A 27,691-nucleotide genomic window follows, 5' to 3' on the forward strand; every position below is an offset into this window, starting at 1 on the left:
TTTAAGCCACTGTGTGTAAGATTTGAAAAGCAGACACTATGGCAGACACACATTATCCATTATGGTCTCAGACCTCTGGTTATGATCACAACCGAGCCAATCAGAGCTTTGTACTTGGGTTTAAGTTCCTTCCTATGTCACAGCCTATAACAGGACAGCAGAAAAATTGGCACGAAAACACCCCAACCCTTTTACAGACACGACCCTTGAATTGATGTGTAAGTTCGATCATCACGAGAAATGTCAAGTTAACTACCCCCAGCAACCAGTGCCGCAGCTTTGTGTTGACTGAAAAGGTCAACGGGACTTCAGGGTTTCTCAGCGTTTTATAGCCTCGCATGAGAATTAGCAGCACCTCGGCTAAAGCCAGAGGAAATTATACTTGTTAATGAAAAATAATATCAGGTTTAACAAACGTCAAGGACAACAAGCAGCAGCAGCAGTAGTCTCGGTTTGATCTCTCCGATTCAGCTCAGAAGGTTAGTGATTGACTGATTACGCCGTGTGTTCCCTTTGCAGTAATAAACCAGAGCAGCATCGTCCGTATGTTCTTCTGAGTTTTTACAAGCTGGGAAAGTTGAAACTAACGGCCCAATCAGTCACCCAATCAGTCACCTAAAGGACCTTTTTCACAGCAGACACGTTGACTTGTCATAGCAGGAAAAGCACAGCAGAAATTGGTAACCTTAACGATGGCTCAGTTCCATCAAGAGTCCCTGTGAGCTATTTCAGTGAGTCAGCATGAACAATAGCCATTGTTGAGGTTATTAATTTCAGTTGTGCTTTTCCTACTATGACAAGTCAAAATGTCTGCTTTGAAAAAGGTCCATTAGTCACACAATCCGCTGCTGAACTGCAAGTCAAACGCCAAGCTGAAGTCAGTTTAACCCTTGCGTTGTCTTCCCGTCAACCTTGAAAAATTGTTTAAAAATGTTATATTTAAAATGTTTTAAATAGTTAAATTTTTCTTCTACACATTTTCAGCGCTTATTTCTACGTCCCATATTTTGTGATATAAAACAAAAATTGAAAACGGGTCAATGTGACCCGAAGTCAACACAAGGGTTCACCCAGTTGGACGCAGGTGTCACCCAACAGTCTGCATGGAGTGGAAGTCAGTCCACAGTTTGGGTTGACCAGCTAGACTTGTATCATAGACCTTTTTCACAGCAGACACGTTGACATGTCATAGCAGGAAAAGCACAGGTGTATTCAAAACCATCAGTGATGGCTGCGTTCCACTTAGTGAGTCAGCCTCTGCTGAAAAGCACAGCTGAAATTAATAACCTTAACAATGGCTATTGTTCATGCTGACTCACTGAAATAGCTCACTGGGACACTTGATGGAATTGAGCCATCGTTAAGGTTATCAATTTCAGCTGTGCTTTTCCTACTATGACAAGTCAACATGTCTGCTGTGAAATAAGGTCCATTAATGTCATGACGCCAGACTGAATAATCAAGTGAACAAAATTCAGTCCGATTATCAGGATGGATTAATGTCCACCCCAACACAGCGGCAGAGATGAGCAGGCATTTTTTAACAAACTTACAAAATCCTACAAACAGTGGTTTTAATTTAAGTGAGGACAGAAATCTGCCTGTATAGTGCGTGTCGGGTTTTTTGAGCCGTTTCAAAAGAAACTCCGCTTATCTCAAATAGGCTTTGTACAGAAAGTCTTTAAGGGAACACGTCAGCCACAAGGTTTCCGATCAGCTACTCACAACTTGGTCCGATGGGAGTACCGGATGGTTCCGTTCTCACATTCACTTGAATGGGCATCGATGATTTAATCGCGCGTCTCTTCTAGACTTTCCAAATGTTATCGGACTGAATGTATCAAATTCTGATTTAGGCTGCGACGTTAAAAAAATATGTATCCACTGATTTACAGACGTTTGGGAAAAAGTATTTTGGGGCCAAAGGGCATCACGTAACGGGCTGGGAGTTGCAATTCCACTGTTTGACACCCGTACTATTGCTCAATCACCATCGTGTTACCTCATTCGGCGATAGTGACTTAACAGACATTTATTTAAATGAAAATTTTCGTGATTATTACTCTAAACCCCAAATTCCTGACTAATGTCTAAAAAACATACATAAAAAGACTGTGGAGACAACTTAAACGGAGAAGGCAGGCAATATTGTTTTTCTTTATTGTCAACAAATCCCATGAAAAGTCCAAAACCAACCATGTGTCAGTCTGTCTCTCATTACTTTCGGATATCCCTAACCTGTCTGTGGCTCTCAGACCCAAGCCCATTGGTTCCTACTGAAGACTGATCTTAAAGAAAAAGGCTCGAGATTTTTTTTCCCCAAAACAGCTGGTCACTGTAGCTTTTAGCAAACATTAAACAGGAATAAATAGTGCATTTGTTGGGGACTATTTTCAGCAGCGGACTAATACACATTCGGTGCTCTAGTGAGTACATGTGGCAGCAGGACGGTGTACGTGGGATTGAGACAAAATAGACTACTGTGTGTGTGTGTTCATGGTGGTGATGAAGAAACATGTCACCCAGTGCAACAGTGTTGCTCACTGATGTGTTTTTAATAGTATTTGGACAACAATTAAGCTCTATGGCACAGAGGAAGAAGATATATTAGGCTTTGCGTACACACACAATAATTGTTATTGGTAACAGTTCATAGTTGGATTTGGTCTTTTCATGGGATTTGTGGACAAAATATCACCAGATTTATCCTTGAATCCTAGGACCAAAACAAGAATTTTCTGATCTCAATAAATGTATTACATTGAGATCACACAATAACTTTCTTGTACTCATGAGAAAACATTATCTAGGTCTGTCTTTGATTCTGTTAAAAGAAATGGGAGTACAAACATTGTTTCCTCAAGCAGACCATGTTGCAAGGGATGAGAAACCGATAAGAAAAGTGAAAATGGTGGGTGACGTATTCCTTTAAAAAGTCTCCGAGCCCTCTCACCCTCACCCCTCTGGAACAAAGGATCGACCACAGATCGTCTCACGAACATCCAATGTAGCGATCTGAGTGGTGAGCGGCGCTGAAGCAGGACGTTAACTAACAGGAGCGAGGGAAGGAAGTCCCCTTTTTTCCAGGAAGAAGCTTCTGGAGGCAGATGAGGCCTCCTCCTTTCTGCTCGAGTTCAATCACTAAACGTCGCCCGTCGATGTCTGATTCTGACTCTGTCCTGTTGGCATTTAATTTAACAGAGAGCAAAATTCAAAAAGGACCGCAAGTTCCTCTCCTGTGCTTTTCCAGAATGAAAAGAGAGACAAAGGAATTAAAAACGTGGCTAATTTAAAACCTCTCTGTCTCTCTCTCTGTATTTCTCACTCAATCTGACAGGAGAAAAAAAAAAAAAAAAAAAAAAAACTACTTGATTCGGTTTCAAAACTTCTCCCTCTGGCCGTCTGTCGGTCTGTCTGTCTGTCTGTCCGTCTGTCCGTCTCTTCTTTCTGTGTCCGTGTCTTGGTCTGTTTTGCACCGTGGAGGCCAGTGGGGGGTGGGGGCGCCGTTAGGAAGCCTTGCCCAGCTCTATCTTCTTCTGGATGACCCGAGCTGAGTGATAGATGAACGAGTCGATCAGACCGGCCACTGAAGGAGTCCAGCAGACAGGAAACAGAAGAAAAAGAGAGTCAGGTTTCATCCACTTCATTTAAAATTCCTATTCATATACACATTTTAGTCTTAGTCTGTATATTATCAGGTAACATATAGCGTCAAATGACGTGATCACATGGAGGGACTGACCTGTAAATACACCTCCAATAATGGCACAAACTCCTGTTAGGAAGTGTGTGAATGATCTGAACAGAAAAAAAAGAGAGGATATTGACTCAACAATAAGGTGAAAAGAAGCTCACATTCTTCTTTTATTGTCATAACTGTGCTTCCTTATTAAATATGTGGCATTTAAATTGACTTCTTGTACTATGATTTTGCCTTTAAATGTCCCTTAAAACCATTTCCCCTTTAAATTAGCCTTCTAAATACAATACTTGCATTTATTAATTTGCCATCGGTTTGTTCCAAAATCTTGACTAAAGCTAGTTATGACCATACATTTAAGACACTGAAAGCAATAAAAGCAAACAGACACTCAGTGAGGTATTCAAACCTAAAATACACCTTACTTTTCATCCAGTTGAACCATTACACTGAATGGGAAAAACCTCCATGACTTGAATCATGTTAATAGTAATTTATTTTTTTTTTATTATTATTTAAACATCAACAAAAAACATAAACCAGAAGAACACTTGGAGAGTGCAGACCAAGGTGCAGTGTGAATTTTCCCAGTCAGGAACTTGTTTATCTGATTATTCAGACACCACATGAATGCAGCACAAATGCCCTATTTTATATTGTTAAAGAAAGTGGAAAAAAAGATTTGTGTATGCTCCCCGTGATTTGGGTACACTCCAAAATATAAATGGGTTTTCCTTGGCCAATGCTACACCCTTTCACCAAGTTTCATGAGAATCTGCTGACAAGACAGACAAAACCACCAAACAAACCCAGCTGAAATCATTACCTCCTTTGTGGAGGTATCAATAATCTTTAAAACAGATCCCTTAGACTTGTGACCAAGATACAATTTATCAGTCTATCTCGCCTACTAGTTTGTAAAAATGTATTGTGAGAGTTCAAACAAAGCACAGCTGCATAACATGCATTTGCAATTAGAGCTGGTTGATAGTTCGACATTGTGTATTCCCTCTCAGTGGAATCCTATCATGATGGTAGGATCATATAGGTCTTACAGAATGAGGTTGTTGAATAATGTATGTTCATTTACTAAGCTGGGAGCCATTATCTGTGCACGAGTTGAAAAAGCATCAGGGTCTGGTGCCAGTATAGTGTCAACACCAGCTGTCCAATTGGCACTTGGTACGTGATCTACATGCTAAAAGTTCAACACGGCTAAAAGCTTAAGACTCATAACAGTCGAGAGACACTTCGCCAATTTTGAATCAGTTTGTGTGAACGAGACATCAGCGAAGTCAAAGGAAATTTTAAAAGGTCCAATGTGTAGGAATTTCTCCCATCTAGCGTTTATGATTATAAATCGTAATAAACTCTCTCTCGCCACGCAGTTCAAAGTACGGATTACAGCTAGGGTAGCCGTTCGGCGTCTCTTTCGATCCCCTTTTCCTTCATCAGGTCTTTCCATCTTTGGAAGGCAGCTCCAATGTTCACTCAAATTTTAGGATGACGCCGGTTTCTTGCTCTTCTCAATTTTCTTTTTCTGAGCGAAGAAGACTCCTGTTCCTGAAATATGGATTTTGAATATGTGCGGTCCTCCATGTTTCCTTCTTCAAACTTGCCAAACTCATTAGCAGCATTAGCAGCACCTGTGAGTTTGTCATGTGACAGCGAAAACGCGAAAGGCGGAGCAGTATGTCCTGTATGTCCCTTACCGGCTAACGTATTTCAAGATGGCGCATGAATATGGAGCGTCTACCCCCAGTTCACGCGAACGCAAATGTAAAATTTCAAGCCAAAAGGAATACTTGGAATTGATGGTGGTGGTAAATATTCATGAAAAAGGACAAGTTTGTGAACTGGTAACACAGACTTTGATAATGGACAACTACAAATGTTACACACTAGACCTTTAAATGAGAGGGAAATAAAATTTATAAGTGCTGCAACTGACAGCACTGTCTCCTACCTTTGTTTCTCTGTGAATTTAACCATCATGGGTGACAGCTCATATAAAACAAAGACGCCCGGCAGCCCCTGGTCTCCTATTAGCCCGTTGGCCACTTTCTCGTGCCTGGTGACCGAGAACTGGTTTGTTTTTACCACCTGCAAAACACAAAATGACAACAAAACACGGTTTTAGGATGATGAGGTTAAATGTAGCACGGTAAATTAAATTAATCATTACATTAGATGGGGTAAGACAAACACATTCAAAAAGAAAAATGAATGTTAATGGCGAACAACATGTTTTTTTTGCAGTGTTAAGGAACCTACCAAAGATAATGTTATGAAAAGAAAAGGATACAAAAATGTTCTGTACAGCACCAACCTTTCATAAAACAATTAAATGCAACACTTTTTCTTTCTTGATGTGTCGCTTTAACATGTCTGAGCTAACCAATCTAGTTCCTTTTGTTGGTTTGATAAGGCTTGGAATGGAAGAGGAATTTTAGGGAACAAATGTCAAATTAACTCACCTCGCCATCAGTTTTCACGTAGATGGTAGGAACAATTTTCACAAAATACTGGTACATCATCGATGCTGTGGGGAGAGAAAGGACATCCTTGTTAAAACTAAAATACACACAGAGGACACTTGAGATTAACATGATTGATACATCAGAGATTATGACCAAACGGTAGGGCAAGATAAAATAGCAGGAAATAAGAAAACCAATGAGACATTGAAAACATTACAGAGCAAACAATTATCAGACCAGAATGTAAGAAGTTGCATGTTAAGTAAGATCATTTGGAATATGAGGATTATTACAGTAGGGAAGTGTGTTAAAAACAGCATAAAGCAACTTGCAGTATATTCTACTCTAGTTTATTCTACTCTACATACTCTACGTACATATGTTGGATTTTGAAAAGTGGGCTAAGAAAGTCAGTGGTAGAAAATAACTGAGTACATTAACTCAATTACTGTACTTAAGTACAATTTTGACATACTTGTACTTTACTTGAGTAAGTACAGAGTTTCCATTTTCTGCTACTTTATACTTCTACTACATTTACTCATTTGACAGCTATAGTTACTTTTTACATTAAAGACACATATCTGCTCACATGATGATGCGGTACTATACTAATATATCTAAATATCTACATCTTTGGTCAAAATTGACAAACGACAACATTAGAATGCTCTTCGGGATAAAAACAGAATATAATATTCTATGATAATATAACAGCGTGCAATATGTCATACTATGTATTTCTACTGTTACAAAGGATGGGAGTACTTTTTCCACCACTGACTCTTGAATGCAGTAAATACTTAAAATCTAAAATCTAAATAATAGCAGTAATAAACTCAACCACAGGTTGGCGCTGTTTCTTTTTGTCCTACATCTTATATCCCCTCTTTATCTGTCTCCTCCGTCCTTCTCTCCTTCCTCTATCCGGTTATGGAGGTCTGCTAGAAAGGCATTTAAACGCAGCTGTGCTTCAAACTACGACAATCCTCCAGTTAGGAACCGCAAAAACCCAGCTTATTTTAAACACATAGTTCAAGGTAAGGTCGATTTCCGACGAATCTTCCAGAAGGTGTTGATCAGAAAGACACATGTCGGTGTAAACGTGCCGTGTTTATCTGTCAAGGCCACAGGCGACATTAGCCCGTTAGTTAACGTGCATTAAACCCATAGACCGTAAACGAAATAAACCGGTCTGTTGGAATATAGTGTGAATTTGATAGTCCCCATCGTATTTTATGGTTCCCGTTTAAAGATTGCATCTGAACAAGCCGCTGGTTATTCCGTCTGCAAATGAAAACCCAAGACAGCTCGCTAACGTTAATGCAATAACGTCGTTACCACTGATAAACCTAAAGTTACAGGCTTAACAACAAAACGTAATCATTAACCAGCAGCTTAACTAACGTTACCACATGTCTTTAGTTAAAAGGAACGCGCCGACTTATTGGGACTTTGAGCTTATTCACCGTATCCCCCAGAGTTAGCTAGATAAGTCCATACTTACGCTTCTCATCTCCATGCATGTCGTAACTCTGGTCTAACGCACCCACCGCTAGCCTCGCTTAGCACAGATCCTGGAGGTAACCGGCTCCATGTAGCCTACTACTCCCAAGAATAAGTGACAAAATAACGCCAACATTTTCCTGTTTACATGTTGGGATTTGTATAGTCCTAGAGTTTAAAAATAACAAGGTCACATGAGACACAGCCATCTTCTAACCGTATACATACTATGAACTATATAGTTTCCAGTATGTAGCTATACGGTTAGAAGACAATAATAATTCTCAGAAGGCGAAACACTGCTACTTGAGCGCAGTGATTTGCTCGCATCACCTTAGAAGCCCCGTGGTGAGGAGCAGATCGTTCACCTGGAGTTCCAAGTAGCAGTGCTTCGCCTTCTGAGAATATAGCTCCCAGTTTGTATACGGTTAGAAGATGGCTGTGTCTCATGTGATGTGACCTTGCTATTTGTACACGCTGTGACCATACAAATCACAACATATAAACAGGAACATGTAGGCGTTACTGTGTCACTTATTGGGAGCAGTAGGCTAGATGGAACCGGTGACCTCCAGCATCTGTGCTAAGCGAGGCTAGCGGTGGGTGCGTCAGACAGTTATGACACGCATGGAGATGAGAAGGGTATGTATGGACTTATCTATCTACATCTCTGGGGGATACGGTGAATACGCTAAAATCCCATAAATCGGCGTGCTAGTTAGGACTTTCAGCTTGGTAAGCATTCAAGACTGGTTAGGTAGTAAAATAACTGACTAGTAGCAAGATAGATACATAGGTCAAACACTAAAATATGAATTTCTTGAACAGTGTATTGAAAGCATTAGTGTCGAAATCCTTATTAATTCTAAGGAGGTTTGGACTATGTAATATGTGCACGGTGGCACAGAAAAAGTATACTCCCAAAAAGTCAGTAGGCCTACTCATAAGGTTACTAAAAAGAATGCTTGATTTGAGTGTGTGTGGTTAATTCACTGAAATACACTAAGGAAATAAAAGCATCTGGAAAAGGTATAGGCTAACCTATTGCGGGTGCTTTAGGAGAACATACTCCCATACAAACTTAAAAAACAAATATACTCCTGAAGAAACATGAATTACTAATTGGGTGAGGCATTTCTTTGTCTTGTGGTGATGAAGCCATGGCATTAATAATTCAATCACATGGCTGGGCAGACCGGCTCAGTATCTGATACTATCAGAGTATGTTGTTGTCATCTATCCTATACAATCCAATCCAACCCAACCTATCAATCTACCAATCCATCCATCTCTAGCCTGTCTTCTTGCCATCTTTCCTCTCCAGATGCCAGTGGCTGTAGGTCCATATGGCCAGACCCAACCCAGCTGTTTTGACCGGGTCAAGATGGGCTTCATGATGGGGTTTGCAGTCGGAATGGCGGCTGGTGCCATGTTTGGCACTTTCTCCTGTCTCAGGTAACCCTGCACTAGGTGTGCACCCAAACTATTGGTTTCTTAAAGAAACGGCAACTGTGTACGTGGGGGGATTTGAAAATGTGGACTTGGTGTCTATTAAGACCAGCGGTTATAGTCAAGGAGCAGAATCATGTGAACTTTCCCTCCGTTTTTTAAGACCTGGTGTGGTTCAGGGGTTCCGATTCCTTCAGGAGTACCTGTCTGTTTCCTAAGACCTACCAAATATCCTAAATGGCATCATCAAGTAGTCGTCTTGTGTGTGTTCTGTACAATTGAGTAATGTCTATAAACAATGTTAAATGACACACTGCAAACGGTGGAAAAGGTAAATTGCATTATTAGTTATAGCTATTTGTGATAACTGTTTTTAATTTTTTTTTTTATTTTATATATATTAACAGAGGGTTAATTGGAGGAGTACTTGATTTGGTGATAGAACAAAAGGATCTGCAGAGTAACTTAAAGGTTGAAATAATTGACCAGCCCTCTAACTCACTGTCCACAGCACAGATATTTTATCAGCAACTAAAATAGGTCTGTTGTTGTGCTGTTCCCCTGATTTAAAACAAACTGGGCCAATCAAGCTTTGTAGGAAAACAGGCTAACGTGAACACGTCAGCCTGATTAATGAAGTGAAGCAAAAAACGGCATGAAACATTTCAGTTGACACCATGGTGGGAAATTTAACTTTATTGCCCACCAGACACTGGCTGATGGGCCAAAAAGTTAATTTTACCAGCCACTTTTCCGGAATTCAAATTTATAAAAAGTGCACTAGCATATTTTGAATTGCTTCAATACATTCTTTTTTTATTATTAATACATATTTTATTAATATAGGCAAATAAAAAGTGATGTGAAAAAAATCCTGCGAGACCATGGTTAAATTGTGTTTGGTCAATCATAATCTACAGTAATTGTAGGCCTACATGTTTAATGAACAGAAAAAATATTACTTTAATACTCAGCATTAAACGGTCCCTCCAGGATTTTGCAGCTTTCAGCTACTGAAAAATCATTACAGCGTACATTGAAGTTTAATACAGGTAGAGGCAGGACAATCTGAAATGTTTTGCACGATCTTTCGCTGTTTGTTTTGTCAATGCGCCACTTGTTCCAAAAGTACCTTCTATTTTTCTTTACTTCGCCCTTAAAGGTATAGTGGAGGATTTTCTTTTTCCGGGTGGATCATCAAGACTATTGGTCCTCCTAGTTGTCAATCATTCTGGTGATATGTTTACGTAAGGCCGTTGTACGTGCACGTCCCTAGCTTTCAGGTGTATATGTGTGGTGAGTTTGAGCTACGGTTTCAGCCATTCATTGAAGCATTGAAGCTTTTGGGAGAATATTTCACACGCTGGCGTGCGCTAAAAGCACAGGTTGGGCTTCCCACTGATGCCTCAGTCGTGAAGTTTCTACTCCACAGGTAAAGTTTGGCATGCTATTTGGAGAAATCCATTTAAAATCACTGCTAGTAAAAGTTGATGTAAGCTATGATTAGCGATGCTAGCCCTGGCACAAGTCACGCACCGCGCACACACGGTAAACATCTCAATTTGTGAAAGTGCAAATCTTTTGGAAAGTAGGCTTGTATGAGCCACGCCGACAGAAACTTGTAAACAGTGCACTCTCGTGCACACGTTTAATAGGCGTTCCCTCTCGGGAGCAGGCAGTGTTGCGCATGTGCATTTTTTCAAAAAGTACATAGGGCGATTCTTTTCTAAAATTCGGGAAAACCCTCCACTCTACCTTTAACAGTTTGTACAGTCATAGCTACTGCCGACTCCGCAGAGGGCCCTTAACACCGGGGATATGTCGCCACATTTTTTTTAACCGATCATTTTCATTTTGTTTTTTGCACCTCAGATCAGCTACATTGTGTCACAGACTAGCGCTGAAAACTACTTGGCAAAAGTCTGGAGTTGATGGAAATATGCGTGGTCAAAGCCCCGGCTGTGAACTGCTTCATTTCCTATAAGTTCTTTACAATACAAGTCCTCCGTTATTTTGGCATTTGAATGTTTTTATTATGAAGCAGCAAAATCCAGAAATTTTGGGGATTCATTAGCAATAACATAACGTGACTCCTATAAGCATTGTGACTTAGCAACAGCATTCTTTGACAAAAGCTGTCCAATGCGTTACAAGGAATGTTTTACAATCCACCCGCCACTGTGGCTGGTATACAATGCAAAGTCACCTGCCACTTTGAAAAAGTACCCGCCCTTGGCTGGGGGCGGGTGCTAATTTCCCACCCTGGTTGATACCTAATAAAATCAAACTGTCTCTTCTGTCTCAAGGATTGGAATGCGTGGCAGGGAGCTGATGGGAGGAGTGGGGAAGACCATGATGCAGAGCGGGGGGACGTTCGGCACCTTCATGTCCATCGGTATGGGCATCCGCTGCTGAGGAGGAACAACCTCCTCCACACAACTATACAGCTATGGGACTTTTCCAGTGACTACACGTACAGCTCTCTGTCTGCTCAATGCCGTCACATTCTCAACCAACAGTCTAGTTTTGTCAATAAAGTTCAGATGACAAATGGTTCTCCGAGTGGATGTGTTACACTTTCTGAGGCTGCCAATGTCCTGCCCGGAGCGACGGACGCAGAACAGCTAATTTAATTCCACCAAAGGAAAATTCCACCTGCAGACGCAGAGCACTTTGTAAAGTATCTATCCTATGCAGGGGTTGGCAACCTTTTTAATATCAACTGCCATTTTTAAAATGTTCTTGTTAAATCAGTGTGCAATATCAACATTACATCTGCCATCACCTACAGAGCCCGCTCAGGCAGCGTTATTTTTTTTTTTCCGTCTTGCGGCATTCTGTGAAGAAGGCAACAAGTACTAGCCAGTCAGAGGCAGAATAGGGCAGGTCTTCACATGATGTGGATTGGGGAAATCATCCTAAATAATACATTTAAAATGTAAAATATCCCAAATAAGCTGTGCTCCTGCCAATGGCTGTGAAGGAGGTCATTTGGCATGTGGATTGCCAATGGTGGCACACGTGCCTAAGGTTGCTGAGGCCTGTACTATGCCGCACACTATGCTTGTTACACACACATGATTACAAATAAAAATATTACGGTGCAAATTCGCCATCATAATAGCAATGCGCCAAGGTACAAACTCGCCTGGCTTTTAAAGGGAATGGGAGATGACAATGATTGGTTTATAGCATGTTGCGCCCAAAATACACATCTATGAATTAATGAAGACACTAAGTACAACCCTTTTGAACCTGGCGCACGGACACTTTTTTTCCGCCGTCAAACTAGCAAAAGTGGATTTGAACACGCCCTAAACGCACCTGCGCCAGGCGCTTCACGCTGTGCACTTAGATCGTTAAAATAGGGCCCTAAATGTTAAGTGTTACTGATGCTTATAGTGTTATTCCTGCCGGCATCATATTGAAAACAGGAAAAGTGTGAAATACTGACCTTGTGGCGCTGTGACGTCCGTCTCGTCCAGAGGGTTAACGAGGCCGGGGTAGTCTTTACCAAACGACAGGTGTTTTATCAGATGGGTCATGTTTATCTGAAGGATGACAGAAAGATCAGAAGCCAGCAAGACTTTAACAACCTTTCAGAGTAATTAGCAAGCAAGCAGGTTTTTCTACAAAAATGTCTTCATTCCCAGCTTTTTGTTTTTGTGACCGATCATAGTATCAGAACTTCAAACACAAAATTTGATTTAACAGTTTGTCGCCTCAAAAGCCATTTCCTAATATCATTAATCAAGGGTGTCGTGAACGGTTTATATACAGTGTTTCCTTTATGTTGATTTTGTAGTGGCGGCCCACCAAAATGTCTGCCACCACGGTATCAGAAATAGGGCTGTACAAAAAAATGTAGTTGTGGTTGCCTTTTAAATGATCCTGCCCTCTCGTTGGCTGCCGCTCACATTGCAATTTAACAAGTAGAACTATTCAGAGGTTATTGGGCCCGTCCAGTTTAACTCCACATACTGTTGTGTTGAGGGAGTTTATTGTCAAAACGTTCGAGTCGACTATTAAACCAACAGCTCCACCAAAAACATCACCTGCTGTAGATATTAAGTGCCCTATAGTTCCTCAAAAAAAATACACTGAATAAACTGAAAATATACCTCATTGTGTGTGAATAGAGGTGAATAAATATGTGTTTGTGTTGCAGCAAAGTGTAAGTTCCGTTTCATATGTAAAACATTTGGCACTGCTAAAAAAAAAATCCTAAAGGAAGCACTGTATATAGTATTACTATGGACAATTTAGAATATTACTATCAACTTGGTTTGGCGTTTTGGTCATGATTTTTCTAAAGTTATACAAATTAATATATACAAAGTACGAAGTAGTTGCAGAAACTTTAAAACATGAAAGAAAACGTCATCAATTGAGTAACTTACGTTGTCTAAGCCGAAACTCTGTAGGTCGTGAACTGCAAACGCAAACAAAGCACATCACTTAATTTGTTAATTACCAATACTTCAAATACACATTAAAGAAAAGGAGGAGTGTGAATGGGAGTTATTGGTTAGTTTGTGACTGATTACTGCCCATTGATTCAGCTGGTCAGTCTGATTAGTTTATAGATGTAAAGGCAGCAAATAAAGCTGAAGCCAACGGTAACACAACCGGTGATATCAGAGTGAGTAGCTGCACGTCCCCATCTGGTCTCAGGGTGCTGAGGCTCGGACCTTTGGCCTCCCTCAAATGTGCCTTCTAATTATAAACTTTCATGTAGTATATGGTTTGAGACATCTTTCACTTAACTGGTTATCGCTAATTCGGAATGACCTTTTAAGGAGCGGGTGGCGGTTGTGAAGTTTTCCCTTCTCCCTGTACCTAAAATCTGATTGGCTGCAGCTTCACACTGCACAAACCTGACCAGACTTACATATTCTAATAGGTTTGTAAAAATCAAAAAAAAACTGGAAAGATCAGATTTAATGTCAGACTGACTATGTCTAACGTGATCGCTGTGCCCATCCACAGGTCTGCTGAAGAGGTTGGAATATTTACACTCAACTTTACAGGTGTTTGTTAACATGTTGGAAAGTACTGCAAATACACAATAGCACAGTTTCTTCGCACAAAGGACATTTTCAGTCTCGTCAAGATAAAACTTGAGTCTGTAAAGAGGATGGAGAGTAAACGAGGCTCCCAACTGAAGCACGGTCGATTTGTTTGCCAAAAAAAAAAAAAAAAAAAAACTAGGACTGACACCATCAAAGGTTCAAGCTCAGGACGCCTGCTGGAGGAGAAAAGTCGATCTTCAACATCGCCATTATTTCTAACTGGAAAGAGTCGGCTTTCTTCAGCCCTTTGAGAAGATTATTCCTTTGCCCAATCATATGCTGATATTCCAATATTTAGGTATATTTACTTATTTTATGTGTAGTGTGTATTGAGAATTAGTATGTATTTAGCCATATGTGGGATACTAACTACTGTAATATTTTTTATATTTAAAAAAAAGTAGACAAATGCTCATTTTTAGGTTCATACCAGTACTTGTATTTTGGGTTTCTACTAGAACATAATACATGCTTTAAGGTTTACATGCTTTAATGTTCGAGAAACTGTCTGTCTGAACAGACAGTGTCCCCCCCCCCCCCCCACCTTAGTCTGAAATGCTCAATTTTAGTGCCTGTCACTTTAAGCCCTCATCCTGAAAAGCCCAGTCTGCTCTGATTGGCTTGCGAGAAAAGTATGGCACACTTTTGCAAAGGGTGTGTGTGTGTGTGTGTGTGTGTGTGTGTGCGTGTGTGTGTGGTATTTTAATGAGCCTACATGTGACATAGGAAGGGGAGCCAAATCTCAATGGCTTTTTGAATTTTATGTTTTCTGATCTAGGCAGCCCACAAAAACAACATACTGGATTGTCTTATTTCACAGTTTGTGGGTTGGTAGGGACTCCAGACACCCAAATGCATCTGACTTGTAAACTGGATTCTATATTGTATAGCGAGTTTCATCCAGTACTTAAATTTAAAAAAATGTAAACCAAGTCATTTTTTTTCCCCTTCATATTACAAAATGGTATATTTGCAATACTTTCCCATATATCAATAAACAGCTTACTGTACAGGAATGAGGCCGGTTTTAGGTATTTGTAAGATTTTAAACAAAACTGCAAATAAAGATGGACTTACTTTCCACAGCGTGCACTGCAGAAAGAAGAGAGAAGAGTCACTATGATGATGCAGGTAGACAACAAACCATGGTATATTAATGTGTAGGAAGGGTGCCAGTAGGGGCTGCACAACACTGACAAAACATTGTTATATTTTGTATGCTCCATATCTTTTTACAAATCTGATATGTTATTGGCGCATGAGGACACAGCTTTTAAAACTTACCTCAGGTTTTTGTGCTGGGGATTTGGTTGGTTTCAAAGTATTAAAAGCTCAACTCCAATATACAAATTGATTTACAAGCTCGAGATTAAACATAACAGCAGAATGGGAATTGGAGAGGATTTTCTCTCTTTTTTTCCAGAGCCAAAGAAAATAAGCTTTAAAAAAAAAATATAACTTTTTTTTTTTTTTTATAACTTCTGTCAGGGTGAACGTGCAGCCCCAAACACATGACACAGCATTAAACACTTTAAGGTCAGTCCGGACTAAAAGGGAGTTTGGGACCAGAATGAGGGTGAGGCCGATTTATTTCTGCCGCAGCCTCATTTAAAGTCAAATCCTTAGCACAAGTGATTCTTGTCTCTTGTTTCTGCTGCTAAGCATTCAAATAGAACACCAAACTAAATGAATGACGCACATTCAACCAGAGTAATTTAGCTCACGTCGCAGAGCCAGATCAGAGGAGGAGATGCTGTGGTGTTCAGGGTAGGAAACTAGCAGTGGGGAGTGCAGCTCAGACAACAATACAGATTTATTTCCAATTGATGCTTGGGCCCCTGAAGAATAATCAAATTTAGTGGCCATGTTCTCCATTTTAGTAGCCAACTAATGTTTGGTCCAGATTATTGTGGCACTTCTCCTGCTGAAGTGGCTGTTAAGAGAAGATTTATTTGAGCATGTGACGGCTGGCGACTGTTCATTTCCTTCTCTGGTTAAATGTGCAGAGTGCAGACGATGGAAACTTTTAGCAGGCAGGCAAAACAGGACAGTTCACCAAAAGGGACACAGTGATGGCAGAGCAAATGTCGGCAAACACAGTCAAAGGAAGAAACAAATGAAGGAAATAAAAATGTAGACAAATGCAGAGGAAAGGAGAACAATGGAAGGGAAATGTTGCTTTGTAGAGTTAGTCTAACACATAATCAAGTGTTTTCTGATGCATCAGGTGATAATGTCTTTTGAGTTGACAAAATAATCTGCCAGTCAGAGCAGACACAATAAAGAAACCGATTTTATTCGTCAGCTTCTGCAAAATGATATCATCAGTTTGGTTTCAGTGTAGTCAAAAATGAACGCCCCTTCACAGCTAAAATATGTTTCTGAGGCTTTTTCCCTACCGACAGGAAAACAAACCTGGATACAAACACTGACCTCAAATTCAAATTGTCAAATTTACACTAAAGAGGATATTGCATGAATCAGATAGCAATCAGATAACTCTAACCCTGGCATCAGCTTTAGACACAGTGTGTCAGTCAAACTCTACTGCACTGTGTAAAAAAAAAAAAAAAAAAAAAAAAAAAAAAAAAAAAAAAAAGAATGTGATGTCATAATGTAACATGCATTCATCTTCCCATTGAGGTCACAGAAAAGTATTCATCTTTGCATTCTTACATTTTATTTTGAAACGGAATTACACTCCATTCTCTGATGAAGACAGTAAGATGCCGCTTCAACCTCCAAAAAAAAAAGCTTGTGGACCTTGAGCTAAGATTATTTTGTAAAAAGAAAAAAAAAAAAAAGATCGAAAGAAATATTTTTTTTTGCCTGCAGAATACATTAAACATTTTCAGAACCAAAGACCAAGGCTTTTGCAACCAACTTAATTTTGAGTTTCCAGTAAGACACTAGTCAGGCTTGTGCAAAATTCAGAATTGGCCTCCATTGAATTCATGAATTGGAATTTGAATTGAATTGACTCCGCCCCACAGGAAGTGGAATTTGAACGACAGGAAGTGGAATTAAATTCATGGCAATTCAAAGAAATTCCACACAGTCGCACAACAGAAACAATGAATGAATCAATCTTCACTTAAATGATGTATATGAATTTTTTTGAATTTTTATTGAATTGCAATTCTGCATCCTTCAATTCAAATTGTAGATCCTGTTTTGACATCAATTCAAATTCAAGAAGTAAAATTTAGGAGTCATTCTCAATTCAATTCTGAATTGTGCACAAGCCTGTCACTAGTACAACATGCAGCAAACAGAAGATGAGTTGCATTATTCCTTAAACGGTGAAAAAACAAGTGACTAATTGGAGCGTTGCTGCTGCGTATTTAAGCAGCGTTTGTCCGGATTTTGGTAACTTTTGACTCGCACTTGGTCACTGAGGACTTGGGCTTAAATCAACTCAGACATCTGCTCCAAAATATTTGCCATAATTTGGATCAACTGGTGAGTTAATAATGTATAATGTAAAATGTATCCAACAACACAAACTTTAGTAGAATAAAGTAACCCATCAAACAACAGAGAGCTGAACAGGCGCGCACAATACAATACTGGTGTTGACCAAATACATTGATATTGTGGGGTTGACAATTGGGTCTTAAAACAAAATATTTACACAGTGAGATTTTTGATAAATAATAATCAATAATGTGGATATAATGACTTAAGGCTGTGGCTTAGTAGAGTTGAATTTCCGCCTACTCATTTCTTGGTTCTCCTACTCAATAAACAACATAAAATCAAGGAGAGGGTTACCTATTCCTGCTACAGATTTCGGACCGTGGTCAGAAAGCACAGGGGAGACCCTTTGTTTCTCTCACTATGACTCTAGAGTCGCTACTTGTTCCGAAGCTAATCACCGTCACTCTCTCACTCGCTCTACCACGTACTCCCCACGCACACACATGCCTGCCCTGGTGTTAGATCGACGCACAAACCAACGCACAAGTATAAACCTCAGGCCACTTACGTAGGCTACGGAGAACGCTCTGCGTGGAGCCTCCGCAGAACCACAAATTACGCTTAAGAAAATAAAAGAACAGCTAGAACAGTCTGGTACGTAAAGATAATCACTTTACTGTAATCTAGCCTTCAAATTCAGGAAAATATGTCGATATAATATTGATATATTGCCCAGCCCTAACTGACAAGTTGTCAAAGCTTATGTCATTTTTAGTGCACAAATCTCTCAAAAATCTCTAATTGTTTCTGGAAAGTCTAAATGTGCAAAAATGATTACATAAATGATTAAATAGTACAGAAATGATTGTGTGATTAATGGATGATGTGTTAAAGGATGTGGTGGGTGTGGATGTATGTATCTATGATGAGGGATGATGAATGAACAGAAACTGATAAACACAAAGTGAGCAGTCAAACATTTCTGAACAACCCTTTATTTTAGCAATGTGGGGTTAAGTCAATGTAAATACACTTAACTTGGAAAATATTAGTTAGGATTGTGAAATGAGAAATAAATCTGATCCGACTTTAAACTTCCCGAAGGTGTTTTTAAATGTTGAAAACAACATAGATTCAACAGTCACTTAAAAAGGGATACTTTGCTGATTTTAAGCCAGCTCTGTGTCATCTTAGTGTGGACAGTGTTAGCAGATGAACACTGTTCATCTGCACACACTGCCCACACTGCCATGACACAGAACTGGATTTAAAGTGAGACTACCCTGGACTACTGTGCCCGACTTCAGCTCTTTGCCAAATTTATTCTCGATAGAAGGAAAAGGTTCCAACAAAGACTGAAGTTGTTTAATTTAGGAGCTTACTTGCAAAGTCCTACATCCAAACAGGTCTCTAAAAGCAGTTTTCCTTAAAGGTAGTTTTAAAAAGGGCAAAGTATTCACCTTGTATATGTTAGAAACATGTAGAAAGTGCTGGTGTGTAATCAAAGAACAAATATCCAGTGTCTCTGGATATTGCCTGACACAGGAAACTAACACAGGCTGTTCAAAAACCTTTGAATGGTTCTGTGTGTGTGTTTCGAGTAGAGTGGATGAACAGCAGGTCTTACCGTGGACATGAGACTGCTGGAAACTTTTTCCTGGAGCAAAGTGGAAATTTCCTGCCACCTGAGACACAAAGAAGAGGAGAGGGTAAATGAATAAAAAAAAAAAAAATCCAATTAATATAGGGCCATATATGTAAAGGCCATATAAAAACATGATTATGACTGCAGTCACTTTTCCTGTGTCAGGGATACAATACGTACAATATATTCTTTTTTTCATACAATTATCTCATTATTTTCATAATATTACAACTATTTCTTGTCATATTATGACTTCATCTCCTTTAATGTCCTTTAATATTTCAACTTTAATCTCAAAACGTCAGATTTCCTCCTCCCAGTGAAACATATTTCATTGTGATAAGCAATGACAGTCTGAGGAAGAGTTCCAGCATGTGTCACGATTGTTCTTGTGAAGTTTTTTTCTTTTAAGGAACTATTAAACACTTTCTAACATGCACTGCAAACAAACAAACAACGCGTGGTACACTTTCTTCAAGGTCAGCAAATCCAGGCTGTTATTTGTCGATTTCTAGTTTTAGAAACTAAAATCACAAATTTAAATTTTGCAGCTTTTATCTAAAGTACTATTGACAGTCAAGTTCCTCTTGTGGGCCAAGGCATTACATATCACTACATTTTCAAATCTTCCACGTTTTCATGAACATTTTTCCAAACCCACGGGATGCCCCCCAGACAGAAACAAAGCTGCTGCTCTGTGTTAAAAAATTATATATTTTTGAGATACCAACAATCATTCGCAGATAAGATTTGGAGTACCTTGTTGACTTCCAGGAAGCCATAAACCTGGCAGCCTTCATTCTTCTGCTCCTGCATCCTCTGTGTGAAGCCCTCCCTCTTACACTGCTCGATGGTGTTGGCGTTTTTGAACGCCCAGCCTCGCCGCCGGTACGCCTCCCGCACGTCATCACAGGTGTTACAGCATCTGCACACACACAAATAACAAGGTTATACAGAAACACGCCGAGAAAGACAAGAGCCTGTGTGTGCATGCACATGAAGGGATGGGCAGTATTTGAATTCAATTTAATTTCAAATAAGTATTAAATTAGTAGTATTTTTTAGTATTTTCTAATTTCTATTTTGCTGGACAGAAGAAGATTTTTTTTGTGTATTTATAAATACTTAAATTGCATATTATTTAATATGAAATTTTCAAATACGACATTTTTTAATCAGGTTTAAACTATAGGAAAAAAAATTATTAATTCAAAATCACAGTCTTTGGCTAAATGCAAGTGAATCACGTGACATGTCCTGTCTCATCGTGAACTACTGGATTTAATTTGGGTTTCCCTGGACTGCAGTGTTAGGGGTTACATGAAGAAGATTTTTTTGTGAGTTTGTTGTTGGTATTGTAGGGGAAGGGGAGTGCTTCTCTTTCTCTTCTTCTATTTTGTACTGTATCACACTCTTCTGTGATGGTACCGTTTTGTGTCTTTTGCACTCGTTCGATTGGTTGCTTATAAAATTGGAGATCTTAGAAATGTACTCACTCCACTGCAATCATACTTATATATTTATCTCTCTTCAAAAAGACATCTGCTAAATGCCCAGTCTTATTGCCATCTCAAAGAACTAGTGCATGACGGTGGCCTAACTGTTCACTTCCCCCAGTTCAGTCAGTCAGTCAATGGTGGCTTTGACTGACAGAAACCACCCAGCATGCACCCCTGAATTCACAGCCTCCCACCTCTAAGATATCCTGATTGGCCATTTCAAATCTATGATGTGGGAAATTAGCAGAGTTCATCCATTTTTTTTTCATTTTTATGATTAACATTTTTTTTATTTTATTTTTAAAACAAAACATACAACTCGCAACATAAACACATCACCCCCTGTCTGAACCCCCCCACCCCCACTCGCAATTACCATCTCCGCGTGTGTGTGTGTGTGTGTGTGTGTGTGTGTGTGTGTGTGTGTGTGTGTGTGTGTGTGTGTGTGTGTGTGTGTGTTGGGTTCTTACTTGAGGTCTTCAGTCTCAGCTCCGTAGCAGCTCTCACATCTGTTTGGGTCCAGTGAACTGGGGTCAAACACTTCACCATCATCAGCCATACCAAGGTCTACACACCAAAAAGCAAAATCATGATCTAGATCAACCCTTCATTCTAAAAAAATTCCAGACACAGACGTTCTGGCAAAAGAAACAAAAAAACAAACAAGGGCTGGTTCATTTTACTTCTGCAGCCATCTGTTAGCGTACTGTGTTGACAAATGGAAAAATGTGCACCCAAACTTTCCAGTTAGGCTACCTTGCAGTGTGTAGCTTTCAGCGTTGTGCAAACTCCATGGTTTACCAAAGGAAGAGGAGCAAACAGTTGCTGCCTGTCTCTGTGCATTTGTGTTTTGATGTCATTGATGTCTCACCTTCCTGGATCATATTTCTACTACTTGTGGAACTACTTACTTTTAAAAACGGAGCACTGTTTTGGCCTGAACGCCTGCAAAGAGCAGCTGTCAGTCATCATTAGTTAGTCAAACCTCAGAGGGAACTTAAAGGTTACCATGTTTTTCTGCCTCGAGAGTGACAGCTTTCAGGTCTTTGTCCAGCCTCTGTTTGAACAGATTGTGTTCAACGTCCAACTGCTGCTCACCGGCCACATCCATCGCATCTATACTGAGATCTGAGAGTATTAAAAAAAAAAAAAAAAAAGGCGTACAATTAACGTGTAATTATTAGCAGGTCGCTAAGCCAGCGAGGAAACAGCGGTGCTACTTACAGGCGCAGGGCATGTGAGGGAAGATGACGTCGATGTTGATTTTCAGTTTGTCCCCTCGCGACGTGTCGACGTACAGCTCAGGGTGGACCTGCGGAACAGCGGGGGTTCATTTTAATTCAGTCAAAACTATGGATGCACCGAATCCAGATTTTTGGGGTTCAGCCGAACACCGAATCCACTGGTTAAGATTCCGCCGAATCCTACTTCCATCCTCACATGAATGGCTGTGGCTCGTGGGTGATCTGAGGCCCACTGTTTGTTCGGTGTAGGGCTAGCAAAGCTGTCGTCTGGTTAACACCAGTTTTTAGCTGTGACTGTCCTTCTTTTGCTGTACCTGAAGTTGCTGCATTGTGGCTGCTGTCTGGAGATTCCTTCGTGCACAACTCGTATTCTTTCAGATGTTTCATACAGAAATGTTTTAACAGTGGCGATGTTGTGTATGGTTTAGGGTCCTTGCCACCACGAGACAAATTGACATTGCAAATTGAACATGTAGCTCGACTTGAATCTCCTTCTTTTAACTGAAAGTACTGCCAAACAACACTTTTTCTGCTCATGAGTTCCATTTTCACTTTCTCCCAGCGTACTGCATTGAACGGTCCACCTACGTAAACACCTTCCTGTAGTCAACGGCGGCGTCATTACGTCGACCAGCGTAGCGCAAGCGTAGGGTTCGGTTTGCTGGAAAAAAATTCTAAGGTTTGGCAGAAACCGAACCCCGTCAAAAAGCCCAATATTCGGCCAAAGCCGAATACTGGATTCTGTGCATCCCTGGTCAAAACACAGACATGTCCGACACTGATGCATGGAATATTTAACTGAAAATATGTGACAATGTGTGACAAAACAATGCATCGCCCCTCTGGTGACATTTTTTGCACCAAAGCAACAGAAAATGAAGCTTGCCTTATTTTCTGTAAACTAGAATAGCTGCTACTCATTTTGTAGTCTCAAACCTCTGAATTGAGATGGATAGAATGGATTTTCCACACACAAAGTTGTATTATCTGATGAATATAAAACTGTGCAATGCAAACATAATGTTAAGGACTAGTGTTGCGTTCACAGCTGTGTCCTAACTTTTAGCCTTCAGCATATTGAAGTTCGTGTGACTCCGACCGGTCTGACAGGAAGGGGAATTTCAAGTCAAACCTGATGAGAAGTCTGAAGAAAGAGCATCTGCATCTCCACGATAACTGAGCAAACTCCATGTGCTAATGAAGAATGTGTGATACGGTCTCAAGCTTGGGAAGCTGGGAAGTGGACCCTGAGTTGGGATTGTTTAGTCAAACCAGCACAATGCCGTCAGTGTTCAAAGAGTTAACTGGTACAGGGTGTCTGCAGTGTTCACCAAGTTCAATTTAAGACTTTACTCCCACATATACGCAATTACAATACAATTATTGTATTATACAACAATTAGGCCTAGAATTATTTTATAAATACATGAACTTATTGACATTTCTATCGCATTTACAGCACTTCCTCTCTCTCTCTCTCTCTCTCTCTCTCTCTCTATATATATATATATATATATATATATATATATATATATATATATATATATATATATATATATATATATATATATATATATATATATATATATATATATATATATATATATATATATATATATATATACATACATACATATATATATATATATATATATATATATATATACACATACATACACACACATACATATACACACACATATATATATATATATATATATATATATATATATATATATATATATATATATATATATAATTCCTAGTAATTTATAAATATTTACGTGACCTGAACCCAGATAAGCAGCAGAAACTTGATCGATGGAGTAAACAATTAAAAAAAATAATCTACGCAAACATTGATGACACATTTGCCCATGAGTCAATGAGCTTCCTAGTTACTGTGGCTAGCAGGGTTAGTAGTGACAGTGTTTGCAGCCGTTTGCTCCACATAACAGGCCTCCTGTGTGCGCAACCCCACTATTAGTTTATAGATGTAAAGCGCCTTCTGAATGAAAGACTATACCTTTTCAGGGCTTTTTTGAGGAAACTGAATTCAATGCTTTTAAAGACTTTTCAAGACCTGCAGATACCGTGTGGTAGTCAGTGGACAAAATAGCATCAGTTTATAGGTTGTAATTTGAATATTCCATTAATGACGCTTTATGAAAATTTTCGACACGCAAGACTTCTTTTGGCCGCACACGTTATATTGTGTCTGTGTTAAGTGTCAAATTAAATTTTTATCAGGGATGCACCGAATCCAGGATTTGGCTTCCGCCGAATATTGGGCTTTTTGACGGGGTTCGATTTCTGCCGAACCATAGAAATTTTTTTTTTCACCAAACCGAACCCTACGCTTGCACTACGCGCGCTACGCTGGTCGACGTAATGACGCCACCGTTGATTACGGGAGGTTTTGTTTACGTAGGTGGACCGTTCAATGCAGTAGGCTGTGAGGAAGTGAAAATGGAACTCATGAGCAGAAAAAGTGTTGTTTGGCAGTACTTTCAGTTAAAAGAAGGCCATTCAAGTTGAGCTACATGTTCAATATGCAATGCCGATTTGTCTCGTGGTGGCAAAGACCCTAAACCATACACAACATCGCCGCTGTTAAAACATTTGCGTAAGAAACATCCGAAAGAATACGAGTTGTGCACGAAGGAATCTACAGACAGCAGCCACAATGCAGCAACTTCAGGTACAGCAAAAGAAGGACAGTCACAGCTAAAAACTGGTGTTAACCAGATGACCATTACCATTCTTTTTTTCCTTTTCTTTTTTTTAACAGTTAAAATGAAAAATACACTGCTGTGGACGTTGTTTACTTCATTAATGTGTTTACTGTGTTAATGGACTGAGGATGGGAGTAGGATTCGGTATTCGGTTTCGTATTCGGCTGAATCCCAAAAATCTGGATTCGATGCATCCCTAATTTCTTTCTCAAATGATGAGGTGTGGATGTGGATGAACTGACCTCTTTAGTAAGATAGTACTGCAGCTCAGAGACAAACAGGATCAGCATGATGACACCGCTGATGATAGTCACTGCAGAGACAAGGAGGAAGAGTGGATGTTAGACATCAGAAGAGTTGTTTTAAATCCTGGTTCAAAGTTTAAAAGGAAAATCCCTAATCCCTAATGTCTTCGGTTTAAAAAAATAAATCATCATATGCATCGTAACCAAGAAAAAACAAAACATGCACTAGATTTGAAAATAGCAGAAAATGTAAATACTCAAGTAAAGTATGTGAAAATAGTACAAAAAAAGAGTTACTTTCCACCACTAGCTTTATTAGCTCTTAGCCTGTGTATGTGCTGCTGTAACATGTAAGTGTTATCTTATATTAAATATAGGCTTAACTCCATACTAAACCACAGCAACAAGGTTTGTAAAATGAACACCGGTAACGTTACCGTTAATGTAAAGTGTTTATGGTTTATAGCAAATGGGCTAAAACATGCAACACCACTGGTATTATCCTGTACAGAAAATATAGGGGAAAATATCTGAAAATTTGTAATATCACAAACGTTTCTTGTAAAAATATATCTCCTGGTTATGTATATATTTGCATTTTTATCACTAGCCTAGTTGATATGTTGCTCTATTATTTCATTGTAACTGTAAAATGTGCCAATTCTGCCGCTGTCCAGGCTCACACAGCGTCATAAAGATAATGTTAACACTGTAACTGCATGTGTTTTATATATTGTATCACTGAAAGGAGAAATGCTTCAGCTCCTTGTTGATAGCCGCAGCAGCTAACAGCCAGGGTGTCTGAATGGCTGCTGCTGCCCGGGTAAATTAAAGCCTCTCACCGGTCGCTCCTCCCCACGTCTTCACTCGGAAATCCTCCAGAGTTTTGGGATAAGCGTCAAACTGTTTCAGTTTATTTAACGTGTCCATTTTCTAATCCAGAAAACCACCGCTAAACACAAATGTTACCGACAGGTTCCTGCTCTCCAGACACACATCAGTCCTCCGCTTTCACTTCCGGGACACGCAAGGCAAGGGGGCACTGCTGAACCAATCAGCGCCGGCCGCGTAATTTAGACTTCTTTTTTCTTTTTTCTTTTTTCTGAAAATACACAACAACAAAACATAAAAGAAGGAGAAACAAAACCTTGTAAATTTAGATTGCATTAAACATCATGAAGGTAGAGGTGGAACTAGTAGCAATACCATGTGGAATGCCATTTTATTCAATATTAAATGGCTATGAAATACACCCTAAAATAAATAAAAGAGGGAATAAATATGCAAATAAATGTAAATATAAATAAATAAATGAGTCGATATAGTTCAATAATTAAATAAATTGGTTTTTATTTTTAAATAACTACTTTTATTTATTTCAGAGAACTTTTATTTTATAATGCCACATTTATTTATTTCAAAGGACTTTTTTTATAATGCCGCATTTATTTCATTGCTCTTTTTATTTCCATTTCTTATTTGCAGTGTTGTAATGTTACTGTTCCTAAGTAGAATTTTCCCGGATCTTTTTACTTTGTTATTTATATTTCTGGAAACTTTCACTTTTACTCCATTACTTTTCCTAAATAAAATGTATACTTTTTCTCAGATACATTTTCCCACAGCATCTTTGTTACTCGTTACTTGCGAGAGATGTTTTCGTACGTTGGAGAGAAAGATTCTTCTGTTTTTGTTTTTTCTTTTAAGATAATGGAACTATGACTAGAAATAGTAGTTGTTGTGTATTAAGGCAAGCACTACTAGCCAGTCAGAGTATGAGGGTATGCCATGCTAGCAACTAGGCGAGTATTATAACCAAGGGGGTAAGCGAGCCTCCGCTAAGCATACCTCCTATGGAGACATTTTGATGCTAACAAGCCATCACCTGCCGTTAGCATCCCATTGACTGCCATTCATTTTGACGTCACTTTGACAGCGAATAACTTTACATCTGAAGCGTTTAAAGACTCTATTTGTCCATTGTTTATTTCTAAAGAAACAAGACAATGTATAAAAAGCTCCATTACCTTGTACCTCATGTTATGGCTCCGTAGCAGACGTTTTTGTAAAGATAGGCTAACTATTGTGTCATAATCACGCAACTTATGGTGCGTTCTTTTTGTCCACCGAAGTCGATTTACAAGTCGTTTTCCAGAGTTACGAACCGGAAGTTGCAAAAAGAACGCCCCCGAGGTCATATACGACTCGTCAAGTCGTCTGAACTCAGAGGACCCCCGAGTTCACTTTCAAAGATGGCTACGTCGTGCATCACACGTAGTAAACATTGTGGTTTTCTACAATTTTAAGCACTTTTGTCTTTCTTGTAACCAAATGAAGAAGTTGTACACATCCCACTGTATACTGCTACCTATAGGCATGTTGCTACAGTCTTATTAGGAGTTAAATACCGCCTGATTAGTTATTTTGTAGCTTGTGCAGCTGAAATTGGCGAGAGACGCTCGGTTGCTATATGACAACAATGGCTTTAAGCCGAGTCTTGAGCAGAAAGCAGAGCAGTAGTCTAATGTTGACGTTAATCAAAACGTAATTTTCATGTATCAAACTGTGAAATATATGTGTGTAATATGTCAATAACTGGGTGAATAGAATCCTAAATGTTACTAAAAATGTTACAAAAATCCATCTTTTCTCCGACTCGTAGTATTCTGTGACAAAAAGAACGCAACAACCCCGCG

General features: G+C 39.4%; 2 protein-coding genes across 3 annotated transcripts; one reads left to right on the top strand and one right to left on the bottom strand.

The window, feature by feature from the left end:
* Window positions 1-2,378: 2,378 nt before the first annotated feature.
* Window positions 2,379-26,027, bottom strand: ergic3 (ERGIC and golgi 3). Of its 2 annotated transcripts, XM_028576849.1 has the most exons (14): window positions 25,838-26,027; window positions 24,993-25,063; window positions 21,996-22,083; window positions 21,780-21,899; window positions 21,242-21,338; window positions 20,032-20,197; window positions 19,255-19,312; window positions 15,285-15,299; window positions 13,536-13,567; window positions 12,590-12,686; window positions 6,178-6,242; window positions 5,667-5,803; window positions 3,743-3,798; window positions 2,379-3,586 (listed from the first exon to the last, which is right to left on the bottom strand). In XM_028576849.1, the coding sequence occupies exons 1-14, from the start codon at window positions 25,923-25,925 to the stop codon at window positions 3,507-3,509; spliced, it is 1,170 nt and encodes a 389-aa protein (XP_028432650.1). In that variant the 5' UTR covers window positions 25,926-26,027; the 3' UTR covers window positions 2,379-3,506. The 2 variants fall into 2 exon arrangements, with proteins under 2 accessions (XP_028432650.1, XP_028432651.1); XM_028576850.1 differs by lacking the exon at window positions 15,285-15,299.
* romo1 (reactive oxygen species modulator 1) lies at window positions 7,084-11,689 on the top strand. Its single transcript, XM_028576852.1, has 3 exons — window positions 7,084-7,220; window positions 9,011-9,141; window positions 11,442-11,689. Exons 2-3 carry the CDS (start codon window positions 9,011-9,013, stop codon window positions 11,548-11,550), a joined length of 240 nt encoding a protein of 79 aa, XP_028432653.1. The 5' UTR covers window positions 7,084-7,220; the 3' UTR covers window positions 11,551-11,689.
* Window positions 26,028-27,691: the final 1,664 nt, after the last annotated feature.

Source organism: Perca flavescens, chromosome 4 (genome assembly GCF_004354835.1).
Source record: "Perca flavescens isolate YP-PL-M2 chromosome 4, PFLA_1.0, whole genome shotgun sequence".
Taxonomy (NCBI): domain Eukaryota; kingdom Metazoa; phylum Chordata; class Actinopteri; order Perciformes; family Percidae; genus Perca; species Perca flavescens.

Bases quoted from the DNA above. Each gene is read 5' to 3' on its own strand.
- ergic3 (XM_028576849.1), bottom strand. From the start codon at position 25,925: ATGGACACGTTAAATAAACTGAAACAGTTTGACGCTTATCCCAAAACT. The intron at 19,313-20,031 runs GTACTCCAAATC...TTTGTGTCTCAG, and splicing joins GCTTCCTGGAAGTCAACAAG to GTGGCAGGAAATTTCCACTT. The intron at 6,243-12,589 runs GTCAGTATTTCA...CTCTCCCCACAG, and splicing joins GGACGTCACAGCGCCACAAG to CATCGATGATGTACCAGTAT.
- romo1 (XM_028576852.1), top strand. From the start codon at position 9,011: ATGCCAGTGGCTGTAGGTCCATATGGCCAGACCCAACCCAGCTGTTTT. The intron at 9,142-11,441 runs GTAACCCTGCAC...TTCTGTCTCAAG, and splicing joins GGCACTTTCTCCTGTCTCAG to GATTGGAATGCGTGGCAGGG.